Source organism: Sarcophilus harrisii, chromosome 3 (genome assembly GCF_902635505.1).
Source record: "Sarcophilus harrisii chromosome 3, mSarHar1.11, whole genome shotgun sequence".
NCBI classification, from domain to species: domain Eukaryota; kingdom Metazoa; phylum Chordata; class Mammalia; order Dasyuromorphia; family Dasyuridae; genus Sarcophilus; species Sarcophilus harrisii.
In genome coordinates, this window is record NC_045428.1 from 446,411,896 (window position 1) to 446,432,431 (window position 20,536).

Sequence of the window (20,536 nt, forward strand, 5' to 3'; positions counted from 1 at the left end):
AAATGGAGAAATTCTGCCTTTTTGGAATACAGGTTTCATCTTATAAAGTAGTACAAATAGCTGTTTTGTAGGGGGATGAATTACAGAAGAATTTGGAGTTGATGCAGTTTATTTACAGTAAGTTTAACAGTACAATTTGAGAAAGCTGCCAGTAGTGTTCTAGCAGTGTAGACCTTAATAACAATTTATTGTGGAAATTCATGTGGTATATATTACATTCTGTTGACTAGACTTATTTTTACCTGCTTGTGGGCTGGGACAAGCAGTATGATTTTAGTTGAGTAGTATACTAAGAGGCCTACGAGAACTTTGGTTCTAGTCCTACCTGGACATTTTATTAAGTTGGCTAAGCTAATTGAACAATGTGAACTTTAAATCTCTTATATGGAGTATTAATAGAAATTTAGAGGTAGGAACAAAAGGGAACTTATATGAGATTTTGGTTCATTTCTCTAATATTCTCCCTTGTAAAACCTCTTCTCTTTAATTTAAATTTGGAATTTCAGGAATCTGGTTAGACTTAAGTGAAAAAAACTTTTTTGCACTATTTCAAGTCCTCACTTTAGCTGTTGAATGAATCTAATATTTCTGTGATGTGTAAATATATTTATAATGAAGAAGTTAAATATCATTGTCTTGGAAGGGAGTTAATTGAATATAAAGTTATTTATTTGATAATGTAGCATCAGTAATATAGCCAAGAAAAGGTTTAGAACTTAAAAAGAAAGAACTTGATTTAGAACTTGGGAAATTTCTTCAGTAATGACTAGGATAGATTTAGTTAAGTCACATATATGTTGCCTTTGAACAAGGATAATCTGGGAATAATTTTGGCTCTGTAGAGCAATTTCCCACTAAATAGTAAACTTTTGAAGGTAATTTTCCATATTTTTTCTGGTTTTGAAATCCATTAAGAATATCCCAAATGAAAGCTCTTGTTGCAGACATAATAATGCATATAAAATCTTGTTTTCTGGACTAATTATTATTGTATTGGCCCCTGTATTTGTTTAGTCATACTATTTTTGTTTGAGCTACCACAGTTAAGATAAGACTTAGTTATCCATCTTTTAAAACAGAAATTAAAGTAGACCAACTTTTTAGTTTGTGTTCATTTGTTTTAATTAATTTTTCTGTTTAAATTAATTTTAACGTCAGATTGGTATCCATTGGAATTGAAGAAAAACAAATGCTCACAAAATATGTATTTAATTTTAATTTATCAGAAAAATTGACGGGAAAATCAACACTATAATAACTTAATATAAATACTTCCTCCAAACTCCACTTCGGTATATTAACATTTAGTACATTTTAATGAAGATTAAAGACTTCTGAAACTTGAAATCACTCAAAATATACCTTACTAGAGGCATAATCTGGCCTGCAAAAAGTGTTCTTTTTTTTTTTTTTTTGGTGTATGTGTTGTTTGTTTTTTGTATTGGACAGTTTTTTCCTTTTTAATTTCTGGTAATACTGGACTTTGAACTTTTGCTATAGTTAGATTAAGTTGTATTGGTAAGTAGCTTTAAATTTTCATTTTGTAGTAAACAAGCATTTAAGAAAATGTCCAACACTATTCTAAACACTGGGAATACAAAGAAAGGCAAAAACAATTCCATTCTTTAAGGAACTCATGAATAGATAGAGGTAGGGATGAAAGGCAAAATATAAATAAGATAGATAGAAAAAAGAAAGACCCCTCAGAGGGGAAAAGCAAGCACTAGCAACTTGGGAGGCCAGGAAAGGCTTCCTTCAGGAGGTGAGTCCCAAACTGAATCTTCCAGGTAGAATCAGCAAATTAGCCCAGATAGTTGAATTGTAGCATGTGTGGAAGGTATTAGATTATAAGAGGTTGAAAAAAGTAGTGCTAGGGACGATAGGTTAGGAAACTGATAAAATATGGAGAAATTGATAATAGTCATAGGACACATGGTGTGATCTACAATTCAGAAAAATCCTATTGGCAACTCAGTGAAAGATGGATTTGGTAGGAAGAGAGTTAGGGAGGACACTTATAAAGATAGCTTTTATAATTTATCTGAGGAATGATAAGAGAGTATAAATTGTGACTGTGTGATGATAACACCAAAGTTTGCATACTTTGAAGTCTTGGAGGAAAGGTAGTAGGTATCCTTGACAAAAATAAGAAATCTTTGCAGAAAGGCTGATTTTGGAAAAGAAAAGTTTTGAAAAGGACAATTTGGTATATAGGTTAGTCAGATTGAGATTTTGAAAAAGAAGTTGGTGTGATGCGTGATTATAATTCAGCAAAGAGACTTATCTGTCTTATGTATGAATCGTTTGCAAAGTTAGACATTATAAAGTGATAGAAGAAGGAGGTTCAGAACATAGAATTTGGAGAAATCCAAGATTAATGGGCATAACAAGGGTTAAGAAACAGAAAATAACAATTCACATTGTTCATGGGAAGCATATTTTCTGCTGCTTGAACATAGATGGTTGTTACTCAAAGCAGTTGGTATTTCCTCATTCAAATTGTCTTCAGAGTCTCTGTACAGTCGGCACAAGAAAATCAGTCATTATTTTAATGCTATATCTTGGTTTATATTTAATACTTAAAATGTTAGCTTCTGAATGGATTATGGCCGTTTATAAAACTTTTGGGTTATTTGCTTACCATCATTGAAGACAACTCAGATCATTATGTAGACTTAGGTTATTTTAGTTTTAGAATGATATTTTTTAGTATTTAAGTAAAGTGACTCAGTTGAAAGAAACATCTTGTACCTCCTTTTTGAAATTAGCCTTTTTAAAGAAAATTTAAAAATTATTTGCTCACATTTGTAAATATATATATGGGAATACAGTATACTAGGCTTTCATTTCTTTAATATTTCACTTGACATAAATAATTGTTGCTCTATTTTAGCTTTTTGTAGAAAAGTCGTTGCTTTTAAAATAATTTAAAATACCTTTTTTTTTTTTCCCTTCTTAGGCTGTTTCATATATAACATTTCCTCTTCCATTTTCACCATTATCCACAGCATTTATAACCTGAAGATGTATAGTGTTGCTTCTAATGAGTTAATAATGAGATATAAGAGGCATAAGAAGCTATGTTGGATGATTGTAGCTAGTGGATATTCCTTTTTAATGGTATGGTATTGTCGTATGTTGTAAATTGTGAATAATATCAAATCTTAGTTGGAGTGATTGGCTTTTTAATTGCACTTGAGTGCAATAAATGTCCCATGATTATGAATAAGTATTCATCGTTATGGTAAATTCTTGTTTAAACATTTCACTACAACAATATATAGTTAACTAATGTTATTTTTGCAATACTTCTGTGCTTGTAAAACATACTAATATATTTAGTAATTAAGATTTAATTGTTTATATAGTTATATGTACTAATTTATCATTTAAAAACACTTTTATTATAGCAATATTTTTAATTTGCATTGGCATAATTCTTTATATTTTTTGTTTTTATACTTTTGGGAGCACTTCAGTGTAGCATATTGAATCAGTTTGGGGATAAAAGAATATTTGAATTCTACTCTTAACATTGACTCATACTGGTTGTATGAGTCTGGGCAAAATTATTTAAACTCCAAGTGCTCCAACTAGCTCTCTCTAAAACTATTAAGTTTAAGGGTAGAGACAGTTTGCTGAGGTGCAAGGAGTTTCTTTATGCTGGTGAAATCTCATATATAAATGTGCTCCCTCCCCCATCTATGTATGTATCTGTGCATGCATATGGGTTCATATATATGCACATATATATACACAAATACATAAAGCCTGTTTGAAAAGTTCTCCTAACTTTATAAATAGAATTGGAAATTGATTGTTCTGTCAAGTGCCATTTCTTATACAAACAGAGGTAATTTTAAAACTTACTGACTACTACCTAACGTAGCTAAGAAATGAAGAAAGTTGAGAATTGTCTAATAACATTCAGTGAAAAGATTGCTAGTAAATTTGGGGAAAGTAACAATAAACCAGTTTTAATAGCAATGCAAAATGAGTTGGCATTGTTTTAAATTAAAAGTGGGTAAGAATGTTTTTTTTTGGGGGGGGGGGTTTGGTGGGGAGGTTTATATCATTATTTTCTAAAGTATGGACAAGGTGCATTAAAATTTTTTGTTTTTATTACTGTTTCTGCTCCTTTTTCCCCTCTCTCATTATTAGCCATATGTATATGGAAAATCCTTTGCAAAAAATAAGTTTTTATTAAGTTTATAATTTGGGGGGGGGTGAATTTTGTTTCATTTGATTTAAAATTGAATTTAAAAAAATGTCATTGAAACCAGTGGATTTTAATATGGTATGTACTTCTGTTTCTATTAATATTTAGAAATAATTTCTGAGAACAAATTTCACATTGTTACATACTAAAGTAAAACTACCATCTTTCATTCAATTCCAGGTACAATGAATTGTTTGTTTCTTATAGCATCCTTAACTCATTTACTTTCAAAGTTATCCAACGTGAGCTACCAATCATACCTCTTATTTGCATACTTCCATCTTAATTAACTGGACCAGAGTAATTGCATTTATTTATATTACTGTAGCTTTGAAATTTAAAGTAATTAATTTAATGAAATTTTAAGAAGAAATTGAATATGATAAAATGCAGTCACTACTTCTACAATACTGTTATAAGTAACATAATTATCATGATCTCTTTGCCTCTGAAAGAAACCATCAATAATTCTAATAGAATTATTCTAAAAACCAAGAATTGGTTTTTGAAATTGCTTTAAATATGTATTTTTCTTCATGTTTATATTGTGGTTGATTCTAACTCATAATTTTGCTTAAAAAAATATTTTTCCCCCCTACTCTTAAGCTTATTTTGGTAACTTGGTACTTATTAATAAGCATTACTTTCAGAATGGAGATTGATACATATGTTTTCACATTTAGAATATATATGCTGTTTTAAAGAATAATTTATTTTGATAATGTTAATAATTGTCAGAAAGTAGAAAGTTTTATTTTCTAAATTCAGTTGACATAATCAAAAGGTTGGAAGAAAGACCACCAAAAAATAACTTATATAACTTTCTAACTTAATAATTTTTGTCTATAGAAATGGCTACGTATTTCTAATATTTTTGTTAAATATTTACTGAACCAAGTATTGAAGAAATTTAATTGTCAGAACTATTTTAAATATGTGAGGGTTTTTTCCTGAAAGAAAAAGGAAACTTTCAGAACACTTAACACCCAAACTTGATATTTCTAATTATGTCCACAATTTTATGTGTAAGATATTTAATGTGTTTAGCTTTCTTTTTGTTTTTTGTTTTTCTCTGGTTTACCACTGGTTGTAAACTCTTGTTTTGAAACTGGTGTTTCACTGTTTATTCATACATTAGATTTTTACATTATGAAATCAAGCACCATAGCTGACTTTGAGCTCCCTAGTTCTCTTCTATGTCTTTTCTATTGGGTGGCTACTCTATTCCTTCTTCAGGGTATGACAAGAAATCAAGTGGCAAAAATTGTAGATGGGTAAGTAATTATTTTTGTAGGGTGTGGGGCAAGATGCAGTTCTGTTTGGCAGAATATAATTGTCCATCTCTGCTGTTCCATTGTAAACAGGTATGGATTTTAAAACCTTAGTTAAATATGTTTTAAAATTAATATTTGGGCTTTGTCTAGAGTCTGCTATTATATGCATATTGAACAAAAGGGTTATTTTCCAGTGGTTCTTTATCCTGATACATACAATTGCTAGCATCTTTTTGGAAATAAGACATTAACAATAGAGTACCTTTAATTATTTTGGAGTGGGATGAGATATAATGCTAAAGTTGTTGGGTATTTTGTTTTTTGGAAAGTTTGGCTTTATCATATTCTAATAAGTAAAGTATTTTCTAAATAGGCATGTTATTTGACTCGTACTAGTACAATGATTTTATTTAGATATTTTTATCTCATAAACATTGTCCATTGTTTACTATCCATTATTTCTCAATTTTCTATCCTTTCTGTTTACTTCTAATGAGAAAGGTGAGTTGTATTGATGATCCACCTGTATTTTAACACAGAATAATAATAGTTTTTCCTTCATGTAGATGTATAGTATATTATAGGCAGTATCTTTGCTCTCTCAGACATATTTTTATTAGTTTTTAAGTGGATGAGGGAGAGCATTCTTTATAAGTCTACAGGATCTTGTTTAGTATTAAGGATTTCAGTTTCTATTCCTTGACTTAAAATTCTTAATGTTTTCCTGATCCTGTTTTCCTCCTCTTAAATTCTGGTTCCTTAAAAGAAGAATTAGGGAATTAAATACTCTAAACTTACTATATATTCTACCTGAGTACAAGATTATAGTACGTGTGGACAAATGTATTACTTCTGAAATATTGATACATTTATTAATAGTTTTTTTAATCACCAACATAAAAATTAGACAGTGTTAGTTTTCTTTGAATTAGGCTCTGTAATATTTTTCTTGTGTCCTCAAATATCTATTATGTATGGAATTCCTTCAATTAGCTCATCATTTCATAGATATCTTGATTTTATTTTGCTTCTGACATTGAAGAATCAATTTTGTTTGAAACTTCCCAAGTCTTGTCAGAATGATGTCTATAGACAGGCTTCTTATAAAATAAATAAAAGGCTAATATTGTTCAGTCCTATGAAAAGTAACATTGAAAAAGTTCTATTAATAAGAGACTTCAAGATGAGGAAAATCTTTAATAAGTAATGTACTTCTGATTTGCTTGTGATTTTGCTTTGAAAATCAGCATTTCGTTTGAAAAGTTTTTGTTGTTGCTTTGATTTTCACTTGACTGCTTGATATGAGGCTTTTGTTAGTCAAAATGGGATTTTAAAATTGCTATAAAATTATGTTCATGGAGCCTTATAAAGGATACTTTGTTTAGTAGTTTTTTGAGTTAAGGTGAAAAAAGAAATTTAGCAATTCTGAATCTGATATATTCATAACATTTGTGACCTCATTTATTATAAATTCCAACAGAATAGCTGTGTTAACTTGCCTTTTAAATCATTTTTGAGGCTTTCCTTTTCTCCTTTTCCTTACCCCTATTATTTCCCACTATTATATATTGCTTGGTAAATAACTTGTCATCTTGAATTTTCTTCCCAGCTCTTTATTTCAGCATGGATTTTGTGTGCCCCTTGGAAGTATTTTTCTTTTAATTACAGCTTTCTTAATTGTAGAAGGATAGTCTTTTTTGGTCTAATTCTCACTGTTGAGATTTGAAAAAGTGATGAAAATATTTTATAGCTTGTCAGTCAATAAGATTCATTATTTAAAAAAAAATAAAAACAAAAATCTGTTGCAGACTACCTCTTAATTTAATGAGCGTTGAAAAGCGTAAGTACTAAAGAAGAAAAATGGTGATAAAAGGCCTTTGAAAATATATGTATTGAGTGTGTGTTGGGCAAGACCGCTATTAAAAATAGAATTATTTCTTACCTTTTTTTTTTTTTTTTTTTCTTCTTACCTTTTTTATAATGCACATTAGGAAGAGCTTTGACTTTTAAATTTCTACATACAATGAAAAACATTTTCAACTCCTGCTTGTTGAAATTTCCTTTTATAGCTAGATAGGTATTTGTCCCAGATGAAAAGCACTTCAACTCAATACTTGTACTCTGTCCCCTTTCCAGGTTACCAAAAAGTATCCTGCTTCAATCCACTTAGAGAAGTGGCCATTAGCCTTGAAGAGGACTAATAAATGATGTTAAGCAGGAGAAGGAGTATTGGCTTTTCTTGGTTTTGTGATTATTAAACAAGTATAAATGATTTAGAATTATAACTTATACCCTATTGACTTAATTTATGGTGATTTTCTGTAAAATAGCTGTCTTTTGAAGACATAGTTTTGGACATCCTTAGAGGCAATGGGGTGTAATGAGTCAGGTTAGCTATTTATGTCTGCAATGAAAACTATTATGTTTCATAAGGAGATACCATTATGTATAAACCAGATTTAAGATTAGATTGATGTTTCTACATTGAGATTATTGCAATCAGTTCTGATTTCTTTACAATAAGAAAAATGTATTACCTAGAAAACATGAACATAATGTTCCTATAGATTTTTTTATATAGACTTTTTGACCTTAAAAATAACCATTTTTAGTTTTTAAGATGAGAAGCATTATGTGTAAAAGGTAACAAGCTATTTCACGAAATTCATTACCTCTCATTAGTAGTCCATATTGATAATAGGTTTAATGGTAGTCAAAGATAATATTAAACTATTTTGTAAGTCTTAGATCCTAGGAAAAAAAATATGAAATTTATTTTCTGATATATCATTAAAGTTTTAAAGTAGAGTAATATTAATAAATTAATTAAGAAAACTATGCTCTCACTCCCACCCCTCATCTGTTTTTACTCTTAAGTGAAAAAGCTTTTGATTTTTAATTCATTTTTTCATCAGAACCCTTATACTTCTATATTTTGGAGTTCAAAGGAGTTGGTTTGTTTTCCAGTTTATTTCTGTTCTTAATGAGAGAGGGGTAGTTGATTAAGCATGATATAAGCAGCACGCTTTGATTATAAAGCAAATTTATTTATTTTTCATCTTTTTAATAGTTTTTAAATCAAAATGCTGTCATATTTTTAGTTACACACTATATTTTAGTTACATACTATTTAATAACTAATGATGATTTTGTCTTTAAATAAATGTTAAATCTTGTTCAATGGTTCAATGTACCTAAGGAAGTAACTAGAAAAGAAATACTTCAAGAAGGTTATTATTAAAAATATTTCTTACAGGACTTAATACTTTATAATACATTCCCCTGAAATGATGGATGTTCAACTATATTATTATTCTATGACGCTAAATAAGTGATGCATTACCACGCTAAACTATGATCCTGGTTAAAGTCCCTGATAGGCTACATTGAATATTTGATACACATTACCTATGTGTGTTCATGCTAAGAAAATTTGTGGTAATTAGAGCATCTTAAGTGAAGTAGGTCATATAGTATAACACTCAATTTTTAAGCCATTTTTCATGTGAAATGGAATTTTGGAAGGTTGCCTAATGGAGGCTTTTCAAGTATTTTGGCCCCGTGTAGGTACAGGTGCCAAAATAAAAAAAAAGTGATAGTCTAATATGAAAAGACTTTGTAAGTAATTGTTATGTAAATAAATTAATAAGGCAAGTTTAGTATCAGTGAAATGCAAATATTTACTGCATTTTGAAGGAGAAAAAAAGCTAACCAATATTGGATTGATGGTGCTACTCCATTGACTGCATAGTTTCACAGGAAATGTCCTGAAGATTTAGTCCTATCTTGTGTCTTAAGATCCTGCAAAGTTGAAGTACACAAGGAAGTGTATTGGACATTTTTACTTTCTTACATCTAGTGCTCTATTGAAGGGAGTTTTCTGTCTGATATATATGCCTTGTGCCTTTTAAAAATCATCATCTTTATATGACTTGCTCTGCAATTCCTGAGCATTTTTTATACAGAGATGTTATCTTGGTTAGCCACATTATATTAGTGTTGCAGGAAAAACTCAGATTGAAGGGAGAACTTCAAATTTTAGTTTTTAAAATATTATTAATTTGACTATTTAATAGAGGGAAAAACCATTATCAGTCTATTTAGTTGAAAAAGAGAGTTGGAATAAAGTTAAGGGATAAGTCCTATTTAAAATTTTAAAGAATTTTGTTTTGAAGTTAGTTTTGCATGGAAACAGGCATTTCCAATATAACTTCTATGAGTTGGGATGGAAATTACTAATACTAAGTAATAGTTGGTTTTGTCTTGTAGATAGATAGAAGTTTTGGACTGTTTAAAAAAAGTAAACATTGTAGCAATTGGAAAAATAATTGAAGATAATAACATTTTCATGAAATTATTCCTGTAGTGTGAATAATATATTAGCATTTGTAATAATGTGTACTAAAATCTTGGATTTTTTTTTTTTTAGGTTGATTTAGTGATTCTAATAGTGATTGACTGCAATTTTTTTTGTACTTTTAAAATGGAAAATGCTGTCCCAATTTAATCTTTTGTTTTATTTTAGATGGGAAATATAAAATCATAAGATCGATAGGTTGACTGTGACAACTATGTTTATTTACAGAGAGAACAGGAAATGAGAATGGGTGATTTGGGTCCCCGTGGAGCAATAAACATGGGAGGTAGGGATTTGAAGCAAAAGGCTTCTGTAACTTACTTAAATTCTTTGGGACTGTATATGTTATTTATGGTGTTTACTTTTTAATGACAGACTAATAAATTCATGGAATTAGTACTTTTGTGTTGATAGTAAAATCAGGTATATTTCTTAAACAATTACAATAAATGTTTTTAAGTAATATGCCTAGAAGAAACTACATTTTGTTTAAACTTAAAACACTGAACAAACCAGTTTTTTTTGTTTTATTTTATTATCAAAAAGTTTAGTTCCTCAAAACTTTTGAAAGCAGTTATAAACTTGACTAGCTTTGCTAATAAGTAAAAATTAATTATAAATGACAAATCTTCATAAATATTTCCTGGTATTATCTACACTTTGCATGGGTCATGGGATGGGATTCAGATAGTCTTAACTATATTCAGCCTCCCTTTTATTTGATCTTTTTTATATTGAGGCCAGCAGACCTTTCTGAGAATTTGTAAATTTATTCAATTCAAATTGAGGTAAATTAAAAGTAATTCAAAAGTTACTTTACTGCTTCTTTTTTAATCTAAGCATCCTTGAATTATAACATTTATTATTATTTTACCATTAACTTATTAACATGTTATCCAGAGTTAATTGAAAACCTATTATTTCTGAATTCTTCCTTCAAGGAACTTTATTTTCCATATTTTACACACACACACACACACACACACACAACAAAAAAGTTGTGTTTAATTTTGAAATGGAGGCTAATTTCAAAATTTGTTAAGACGGGTGATGATCGTTATAGACTGGAGTACTTCCGACATGAGACTGCATTTTAAGAGTTCAAGCTATTAATATTAGATAACCTTGGAAAGTGGAAAAGCTGCTGAAATAGGGAAGTTTTTATTTTTAATTGTTTTTTAATAGGAGGGATGAGTAGCACAATTTGAAAAATTAGATAAAGAATGCAAAATATTTCAGTTCTTTCCCAGAAATCCTTTATTTTTGGATATTAAAATTTAGCTTTTCTTTCTTTGTAAGTATAAATATCTCTCTTAGTATCCCTAGTGTGTTTTTTTTTTTTTTTTTTTTCCCCTTTAATGTAGGAGGGATTGAAGGGCTTATTACATTATAGTCCATTAGCATGGACTAGGTTGACAGGATTAATGGTAGTAAGAATATATCTGGAATTCAGTTTAGATGGCTAGTTTAGAAAATAGGAATTGCTAGTTATGTTTCTTATCAGTTCTTTATTAAGGAAGTTTTCTTTCTGACTGGTTGTGTCTGCTAGAAATATGATTCCTGACTACTTAAAAATCAATCTTTCATCTTTCTGTTACTTCAAAAAGACTTTGAATCAAATTGTATTTGATTCATTGACTAGATGATATATTAAGTTCACTTTTATAAAGAGGTGTGGGTTTTTTTGGGGGGGAGGGGGAGAAGTTAAGATCTTGTTTTTATTTCCATAGGGGAAAATAATATATTTGCTAGAGTTAAAATTCTTTTTCAGTTCTTCCATTTCTTAACTACCACATAGGTAGTTTTTTTTTTGCTTTAACAAGGAAGAATTACATGGCTTAAAATTTTCAGTAGTAATCGATTTAGAATTTAAATATAGGCAGTTCCTAACTTACCTGTAAGTTGGAAAGAACAACCTATACAGAATGAATAATTTCACCTATCCTAATGCTTTAGGAGACTTTACCACCAGTGCCATTTGAGTAATGAAAATTGATGTTTTAAAGAATTTTTGTGCTCCCAATGTAGTTGAGTGAAAAAGTTGAAGAAAGCAGTAATAATTTAGGCAGAATTGATCTGATCCTATGGCAGATTTAAATCATCTTTTTTGAGGATTTTTTAAAAATTGATTTTTATTTTTTCACTTGCTTTACGTTGCTTGCTATATTTCCTTTTTTTCATTTTCTTTCTTTCTTTCTTTCTTTTTTTTTTAATAACTTTTTATTGACAGAACCCATGCCAGAGTAATTTTTTACAACATTATCCCTTGGGCTCACTTCTGTTTCGATTTTTTTCCCCTCCCTCCCTCCAGCCCCTCCCCCAGGTGGCAAGCAGTCCTATACATGTTAAATAGGTTACAGTAGATCTTGGATACAATATATGTGTGCAGAACCGAACAGTTTTTTTGTTGCTCAGGGAGAATTGGATTTAGAAGGTATAAATAACTCGGGAAGAAGAACAAAAATTGCTTGCTATCTTTTTAATGCTTCATTTGGATTAATCATTAGGTTAGGGGCTGTAGCTTACAGATCATAAATTATAAATTAGTTCAGATGATTTTACCATAGAGCTCTGATTGGGAAAGAAGGGGGGAAGGTAAGTAATTCTGAAACATGGAAAGTTTTAATAGGTCTAAGAACATGAAAAATACTTCAATACTAAAAGTAGTACCCACAATTAGCATTAATATTGCTGAAATTGGTATGAATTAAATGGGGACTATGTTAGATTAATTTGGAGGTCTAGTCTGAAAACCTACTTACTACTCTTAATAAAGGAAAAATGTCAGTATTACTTGCTTGGCTAAGAAATCATTACCTGTAAGTTGGGAGCTGCCTATATTTTTAATATTTTATAGAAATCGCTTGATTTATAAATTTTACAAAAGCAAAGGGTATAATAAAATACTTCTATGTATTCCTTGTACTTAGTTTTGGTGTATTATACCCCACTTATAGCTTAAATGATCTGATAGGTTATTAATATGACAATAATTATGTAATATGACAATTACATGTCCCAGATTTTAACATATTTTTGGTAATATATATTATCATGGGGTTCATTGAAAAGAAGAAAGTTTGCAAAAGTAGGCTTTTTGATGAGTTAGTTATGTTACTATTTCATTTGTATTTGTTTATTTGATTTGAATTTAGAAACTCGCCTGAAATTCTGTCAAATTATTTTTTAAAGCTTTCTCTAAGATATAGTATTTCTCTCCTTCCCCTCCCCCCATATCATTCACAAAAACTTAACTTGTTACTTTTGAATTCTGGTGTGACTGTACTTAAAAATTGTTTTCCACTAATATTTATGTAATTACATAAAAATAGAAATATTTTGGATATTTTTCTTGTCAGAAATTTGTCTTCTCTGGTAGATATCTTAGAAAGGAAATGGGAATTTTTTCCCAGTGATTTGCCTCCATTGTTATGCTTCTAAATATATATTTCCTATGTAGTATGTAAGATGTATAAAGTCGATAGTAGATAATATTTTGCTCTGAATTTCCTTCACTGCTGTTAGAAAACTACATTGGCATTAGTGGTATAAAATTAAATTGGGGAAACTATGATAATATAATATTGAAGTTTCTTACTGCACTGCATTAAATTTAATAAACTTTGCTTTTTTTTTTTTTTTTTTTTTTTTTACATTGGAGGCAATAATTGGGGGGAAAATCCATTTTGGAGCATATAATTGAGCTATATTTCAAATCTTTGAAGAAAAATGGTTTTTTACCAATAAAAAATTTCAAGTTTTAGAACTTTTAAATACTTTATTTTAAATGCATGTAAAATCTAAGATAGGACAGCTCTAAGTATAGATTGTTTTGCATAGATGCGTTTAGCCCAGCACCTGCTGGTAACCAAGGTCCTCCTCCAATGATGGGTATGAATATGAACAACAGAGGAACTATACCTGGCCCACCTCTGGGTCCTGGTCCTGCCTTGGGACCAGAAGGAGCTGCAAATATGGGAACTCCAATGATGCCAGATAATGGAGCAGTGGTAATGTATCATAAAACTTATTTTAACTCTATTCAGCTATATCATGATACACTTCTGCACCAAAGATAACTTCACACTTAACATAATTTGGCATCTCTTTTTTAGACAGGCAAATTTGTCAAGAATCAACATACTTTTGAGTATTTTTAATAAAGGAGCAGTTCTAATAGGTGCTCTTTAAATAGGACTGACTTGTGCTTATAGAATTATTTTTTGAATGTGTAAATTAGAAGTCATGTGTAGCAGTGAAGAAGACTAAAGTTAGTTTATTAACTTTACATTTCATTGTATATATGATGGTGTCTTTTACTCGCATTTAAAACATTTTCCATTATATTAAAAAATAATGGAGAAGTATTTGAGTTTTACCTCACCATATTTTTATTCTGTCAACAAATAGCATTCTCTTTTGTTGTGGGACCAGAAAAGTATATTATGAATTAAGTCTTGTGAAGACTCATAATTCTACAAAATATTTAGAATAACTTGAACTATTTTTTTGATTTAAACCAGAATATTAATTATATCACATATATATATATATAGATTGATTGCTTGGACATATAGTTTGTATGTAATTTGTTGCATTTCTTTTATATTTGAGCAAATTTTAAAGAATATGACTTTAATCTTTTCAAGCATTAGAGTGTGAAGATATCTTTGGGTGGGCTAAAATTTTTTTAAATTATAATTTTATTTGTTATATTTTTATTACATGTTTAGTATAGAAACCAGAATATGCATATGCAAATTTTTTAAATTTAGAGAGTTGATTTAGTGGTTTTAGTTTATTTTCGATTAGTCTTACAGGTATAAAATATGTATTTGATAACTTGTTAAATACTGGCCAAAGTGAAATTTGCATCAAGAGGATTGGTTAGGGTGTGATTGTAGACTTTCTGAAACGGTACAGTTCTTATGAACACAAAATAAAGAGTGTTCTGTGCCAAATTACAAACTATTCAAAAGCATATTTTTGTAGTAATAACAGTGCTCTGTATATTATAATATGCAGATGCAGTTCATATTATAATTTTCTGATTTTTTTCATATATTAGGCATTTAAGTTGTAATGGATTACTGTAATAATAGCTAGTATTTCTGTGGTGCTTTAAAGATTGCAAAGCACCTTATAGGCATCTTGTTTGAGGTGTAGCTGCTGTTATTATCCCTATTTTATAGCTAAGGAAACAGAGGCTGAGAAAGGTTAAATCATTTACCTAAGATCACACCATTTTTTTTTTTTAATCACATATTTATGTATAGGCACTTTCTATTTTCTCTTTCCATCCTTACAACAATCCTGAGAGGTAGGTGCTGTTATTATCCACATTATGTAGTTGAAATTGAGGCAAATAAATGTAAATTATTTGTCTAGGGTCACACAACTATCTGTGGCTGAATTTGAGCTTAGGTCTTTCTGATTTCTAGATCTAGCACTCTATTCATTGCGCCACCTTGCTGTCTCAGATATCGTTTTTAAAAATCTGAGGCTGGGTTTGAACCCACTTCCTGGCTCCCTAGTCCAGTCTTTCCATTGTATTATGATGCCTCTGTATAATGAAACATAATTGATGTGGTTGAGTGAACTTTTAATATGCCTAGAACTATAGGAAATAAATACGTGTTGTTTTCAGTAGCCTAAGAGCTGTCTTTAAGTTGTTTTTTCTTGAGTTGGACAACTTTTAATTATTATATTGGCTTGGTCTCCTTAAACTTTTTTTTTTAACCCAGCCAATGTAGTATTCAAGACAATTGCTTTCCAGCATTAATATTTTTAAAGTCGTATGCTGGAATTTTTTTTTTTTTTTACATAGAAATGTGAAATTATATGATAAAAGATTTTAGCCTAAATATTAGTACTATGTATTTTTGTCCAATGTGTTTTTCAGTAATACTTGAGAAATGCCATATGCTTTTGGCTTTAATGTTTATTATGATACATAGGGTATTTGAAGTGATTTTTGCTTAAACAAAATATATAATGAAGCATTTTTGACCATTTATTTACAAAATACTTCATTAATTAAAATGTTTTGCTTCATTCTAGTTTTGCTGTGTTGATTTTCAAAACTAAACGTTTCTCTTATATTTATAGAGAATACCTTGCAAGATCTTTTTGAAGGAAATAACTTGTTAGTGTATCATGCATCATAAAAATTCATTTTCTTCTGTTTAATGAAATTGGGGCAAAAAAATAGCAATATGTAATTCTTCAGCTGCCTTTTGCATAGTGACTAATTAAAATGCTCCTTTCTTCCTTCTATGTGTGATCCTGATTCTGCTGGACTTTCTGCTGAACTTCATGACACCACCACTTGGGATTTTGATAATTTTTCTCATACCTTATTATTCGTTGTATTCTAAATGGACTTAATGTTTATTTTGTGGTACAATAGCATAATGATAGATTTTCCCAAGGACCACCATCTCAAATGGGTTCACCAATGGGAAGTAGAACAGGTACTGAAACCCCTCAGACCCCAATGAGTGGTGTAGGTCCTGTGAGTGGTGGTCCTGGTGGCTTTGGTAGAGGAAGCCAAGGGGGAAACTTTGAAGGACCTAATAAACGTCGCAGATACTAAAGAATCTTTCAGTCCTTGGCAATTTAGAGAGAAAAAAACAATTTAGTGGTATGCCTTTATAATTTTACTTGTTTTCTGAAAGAAATGGTTTTATTGTTAATGTAGTCTTTTCAAAGTTTCTTTTGTAAAACCTGAAGTTTTTGTATTTTTTTTTCTTTAGTCGTACATAATAAGCTTTGTAGTCTAGAGTGGAAATGATGATGCTCATCATTGTGAAAGTCAAATGTGTTTGTGACTTTAGCTAAATATAAACATGCGATCGTACTGTAAAACTTGTGCAGATACTTGATCTCAATAAAGAAATCACTTTGAATAATTTGAAATATTATTAGTAGTATGCTCCTTTAAAGTATTACCAAACTTTGCTGTACTAATAACATTTTGGTTGCTTTAACGTAATAATGCCAGCTATTCAAAAAGCAAGATGATTCCATGCTTTTTAGTTGTAAACTAGCAAGTAGCACTGGACTTTACAAGATAAGATGGTTAATACATGTTGTATTAAGGGGTTGAAGGGTAGTACAACATCTGAAGAAATATACATTTGTACAAACCATTAATGTTCTGTAAAATCAAGGTTATACTGTCTATGGTTTATAAGCTAGACTAGACCAGAAATATTAAAGTCTTTGTCCTGTGTTCAATTTTCCAAATAAATATTTTGATTCTTGGCTAAAGCTGCTTGAAGGCCAATCTCCTTTGCTTTTATAGAAAAATTTAGTTTTAAGTATATTTGGACTTGTAATAATTAACTGTATGTCAGTTGCAACACTCCAACATTTGTTAAAAATCAAATCGTGTACATAGCAAATGTACCAATTTCCCAAACCACATTCTCCCCACCCCCACCCCCCACCCCACCCCCACCCCCCCAAAAAAAACAGTGTTTAGCTTTGCCCAGGATTTGGAGGAGTTAAGAAGGGAGTAGTTATAGAGTTTGCTATGACAAATTTCAATTAGAACTTTGCTTAGATATAATTGGATTTATGTTGAGTCTTTTATACTGAAAGCATTTAATTTTGAGCATTTTTCTTCAAGATTGGCAGGGTCTTAAATAATGGTATCCAGTATGTTAATAATGTACTGCCATGATAAAATGATCTTATCGTCTATAAATGCCTTCCAACATACCTGGGACATGTTGAGCTTTTATGTCAACTTGCCATTTAGGTAATTTTCAATTTTGTAATCAAATTTACAAAAGCTTATCCTTCTACAAAATACTGCTTTCATTTTAAACTTAGATTTACTTAAAATACTAAGTTTTCGACTGCTCAAATAGTTGCTTGTAAAACATCTTTTTAATGTGTTACAGAATGATTTTTTTACCTTTGGAAAGAAATTAAGTTTTGGGAATAACAAATCACATACCAAGAAATTCTTATGTATTACCTATTGGCTTTTATTTCATGGTATTTGCAGTATCATATCATTATGGGTGGTCCAAAAATCTTAATGTAATTTTAATAAAACTTAAGCCTTTTGAGCCACTCTTTGTAGCAATTTTAGAAATGGAATGATTTTCTTCATTCGATTTTTAAATGATTTAAACTTTTCAGAGGAAGTTCATCAAATTTTATTTTTTAGTGTAGTATAATTTTAAAAAATTGAGATTCATTGCTCCTGTGCCCTGAATTTTTCTTGGCAATTAAAAAATGTCATATTCTTTTTCTTAATTTTAATATTCAGGCACTATTTTGGGAGTGTGCACTAGGACTATCTGCACATACTTAACATAGGAGATTATTTGAATGCCCTAGATAGAGAAGAAATATAAGTAGTACTAGCCTACTACTACAATTTGGGGTTATTTTCTAGTGGTGTGAAGAAATGGCAAATATTTACTTAAAAAAATTTTTTTTTTAAGCTTTGTCTTATCATAATAACCTTATAGTTAAACATACTTTATTGTTTGCATGTGTTTGTTATATACTGGACAATTTTGTGAGTGTCTTATTTTATTACAAATTTGAAATAGGGTGGGGTGAAATTTTGTTCTTGGCTATGAAATACCAGGTCAGCCTGGGTGCCATTCTTTGAGATTCTGTATGATTTGATTTGATCAAGAACATTTGAAAGCCAATGCAAAAAATGGGTGTTACATCTACTGAACATCATAATGTCTGGGCTCAAGTATGGCTTCCGGAGTAGAGTTCTTCACAGCCTGTGGCCCTTCACGGAGAAAGTCCTTCTTCAGTACTTACCGAGTATATCCTGGGGACAGTCTGCTTCTGAGTGCCAGTCCAGTGGAGCACCCATGAACTCTTAGTTTATGCATTTTTAGCATCATTACCCACATCCTTGTATAATCGAATAACTTTATTGTTAAATTTTTTTCTTCTTCCTTGAATTAGTAAAATGTGTGGAATTAAGGATTTATTTTGTCTGCCTTTGTCTATAAGTTGCAAGAAGTGATAGTATAGAAATAGAAAATTTAGCAATGTTAACTTAAAGTGTCACTTAAATTTGTCAACTGCTGCCAACATTCCTTCCTACTAATTATAAGGTCATATAAATCAAATTTTGGCATGATGTGGCAGTTCATTTCTTTTTGTATAGCTTATAATAGTTGTGTTCTAAAGTTTGAAATATTCAGCTTTTTTACATTTTGTAATAATTAACGTGGTCAAAATAAACATGCATCCATCCTTCTCACTATTTTATTTTAGGTGGAAAAATGTTTCCTGTGTTGTTTGTTACTTTTGACATTAAAAACATTTTGGGGGGGGCGGGGAATGTATAATATATATTTAAATGAGGGGACAACAGTTTCTTTTTAGTCTCTAATAATTTAATTTCCTGGACTTTGGAAGAAGTGAACATCATAATCCTGGGAACAAAGACTTTGCAGATTCATTTCACAGTAGCTCCTTGCCTACAGTATTAAAATATCACTAAATTTTTCATAAGCAGGACTATTTTCTTAGATGAGTTCTTCAGAAATAGTAAATTAACGCCAGTGGCTACTTTAATAAGGGCTTTGATATTTGTAAATTCTCAAAGTATTCTTTAAAGTTTACATTAACATTTACTTGAAGATCATGTCTAATGAAGGTACAAAGTTTAGCCAGCATTGATATGAGGAACCTGAAATGCATTAATTTATTATTTTGATCAGTTGTAGACATTAAACTAGGAAGAAATTGGATTGACCTTATGTCTATTCCATTGTGACGAAAATAGATGAAAGAATGTAGTTGATGTGTGAGTGATCTGCTGGTGTTTGTGTGTGTGGAAATGAAAAATGTCAAAAGTTGAGTAGTTGAGTAGACAATGTGCAGATAGTTTTTAATTGTAACAGTTTGAAGAACTGTGAGGTGGTTGTAATGTATCTACATTAGGGCTGTGTCCTGAAATTTTTTGAATTGTAATTATTGATCCTTGAAATTGCTGGGGTTGGAAAAATTCAATGTCTTCATAAAATCTTTAAAGTAGTATAGGTAATAGAATATAACATTATTAAAGATAAAAAAGGGTAGAATTATTCACTTTTCAAAGTCCCATATCTAGTTTTGTAGGTCCTTGTGCAATTAAAACAGTGATTTGGTTTATATGAATTTATATTAAGACATGTTTAAAATAATGTCTGCATATTATGGTTTATATTTTTATCTCTGGATAATAGTAGAGGAAATGTAAATATTCCTGGAAGAAATAAAATTTTTACATATTGTTAATTTATTAGGCTAATGTTTATGTTTAGATTTAACCATTCTATTTGTCATGGTATCAAGTTTTGATTGTCTTGATAATATAAAGTACCTACCTACATACATATGTATGTAAAATATAAAATATATAAAATTTCATTTAATTTTTTAGTTATTTGGGCTTTTAGTTACTTCAGTGTTGCTGAAAATATGTATGAACTTTAGGAATTTGTATTATCACTGTCTCTAGCCTTTGCTATTAACTGGTTATAATATCATTGGATAGGTTTCTAAATACAAGCACCTCAGTCACCTCATCTTTATCTCTGACTACTTAATTTTGAGCAATGTTCTCATCTAAACTGGGATGATTTTATTTGCTAAGCCACTTTTGTATGTGGTGAAAATTGATTATAGTTACATATTTTCAGGTTTATAAAA

At 29.9% G+C, this 20,536-nt stretch overlaps 1 protein-coding gene across 1 annotated transcript in view; it reads left to right on the top strand.

Annotated features, from left to right (window-relative positions):
• The window catches only part of PSPC1 (paraspeckle component 1), a 62,216-nt gene extending 43,113 nt beyond the window's left edge, over positions 1 to 19,103 (top strand). The window contains 3 exon segments of the mRNA XM_031960836.1: positions 10,079 to 10,136; positions 13,691 to 13,860; positions 16,260 to 19,103. Of these exon segments, the coding sequence (XP_031816696.1) occupies positions 10,079 to 10,136; positions 13,691 to 13,860; positions 16,260 to 16,445 (414 nt within the window). The 3' untranslated portion in view covers positions 16,446 to 19,103.
• The last annotated feature ends 1,433 nt before the right edge of the window (positions 19,104 to 20,536 follow it).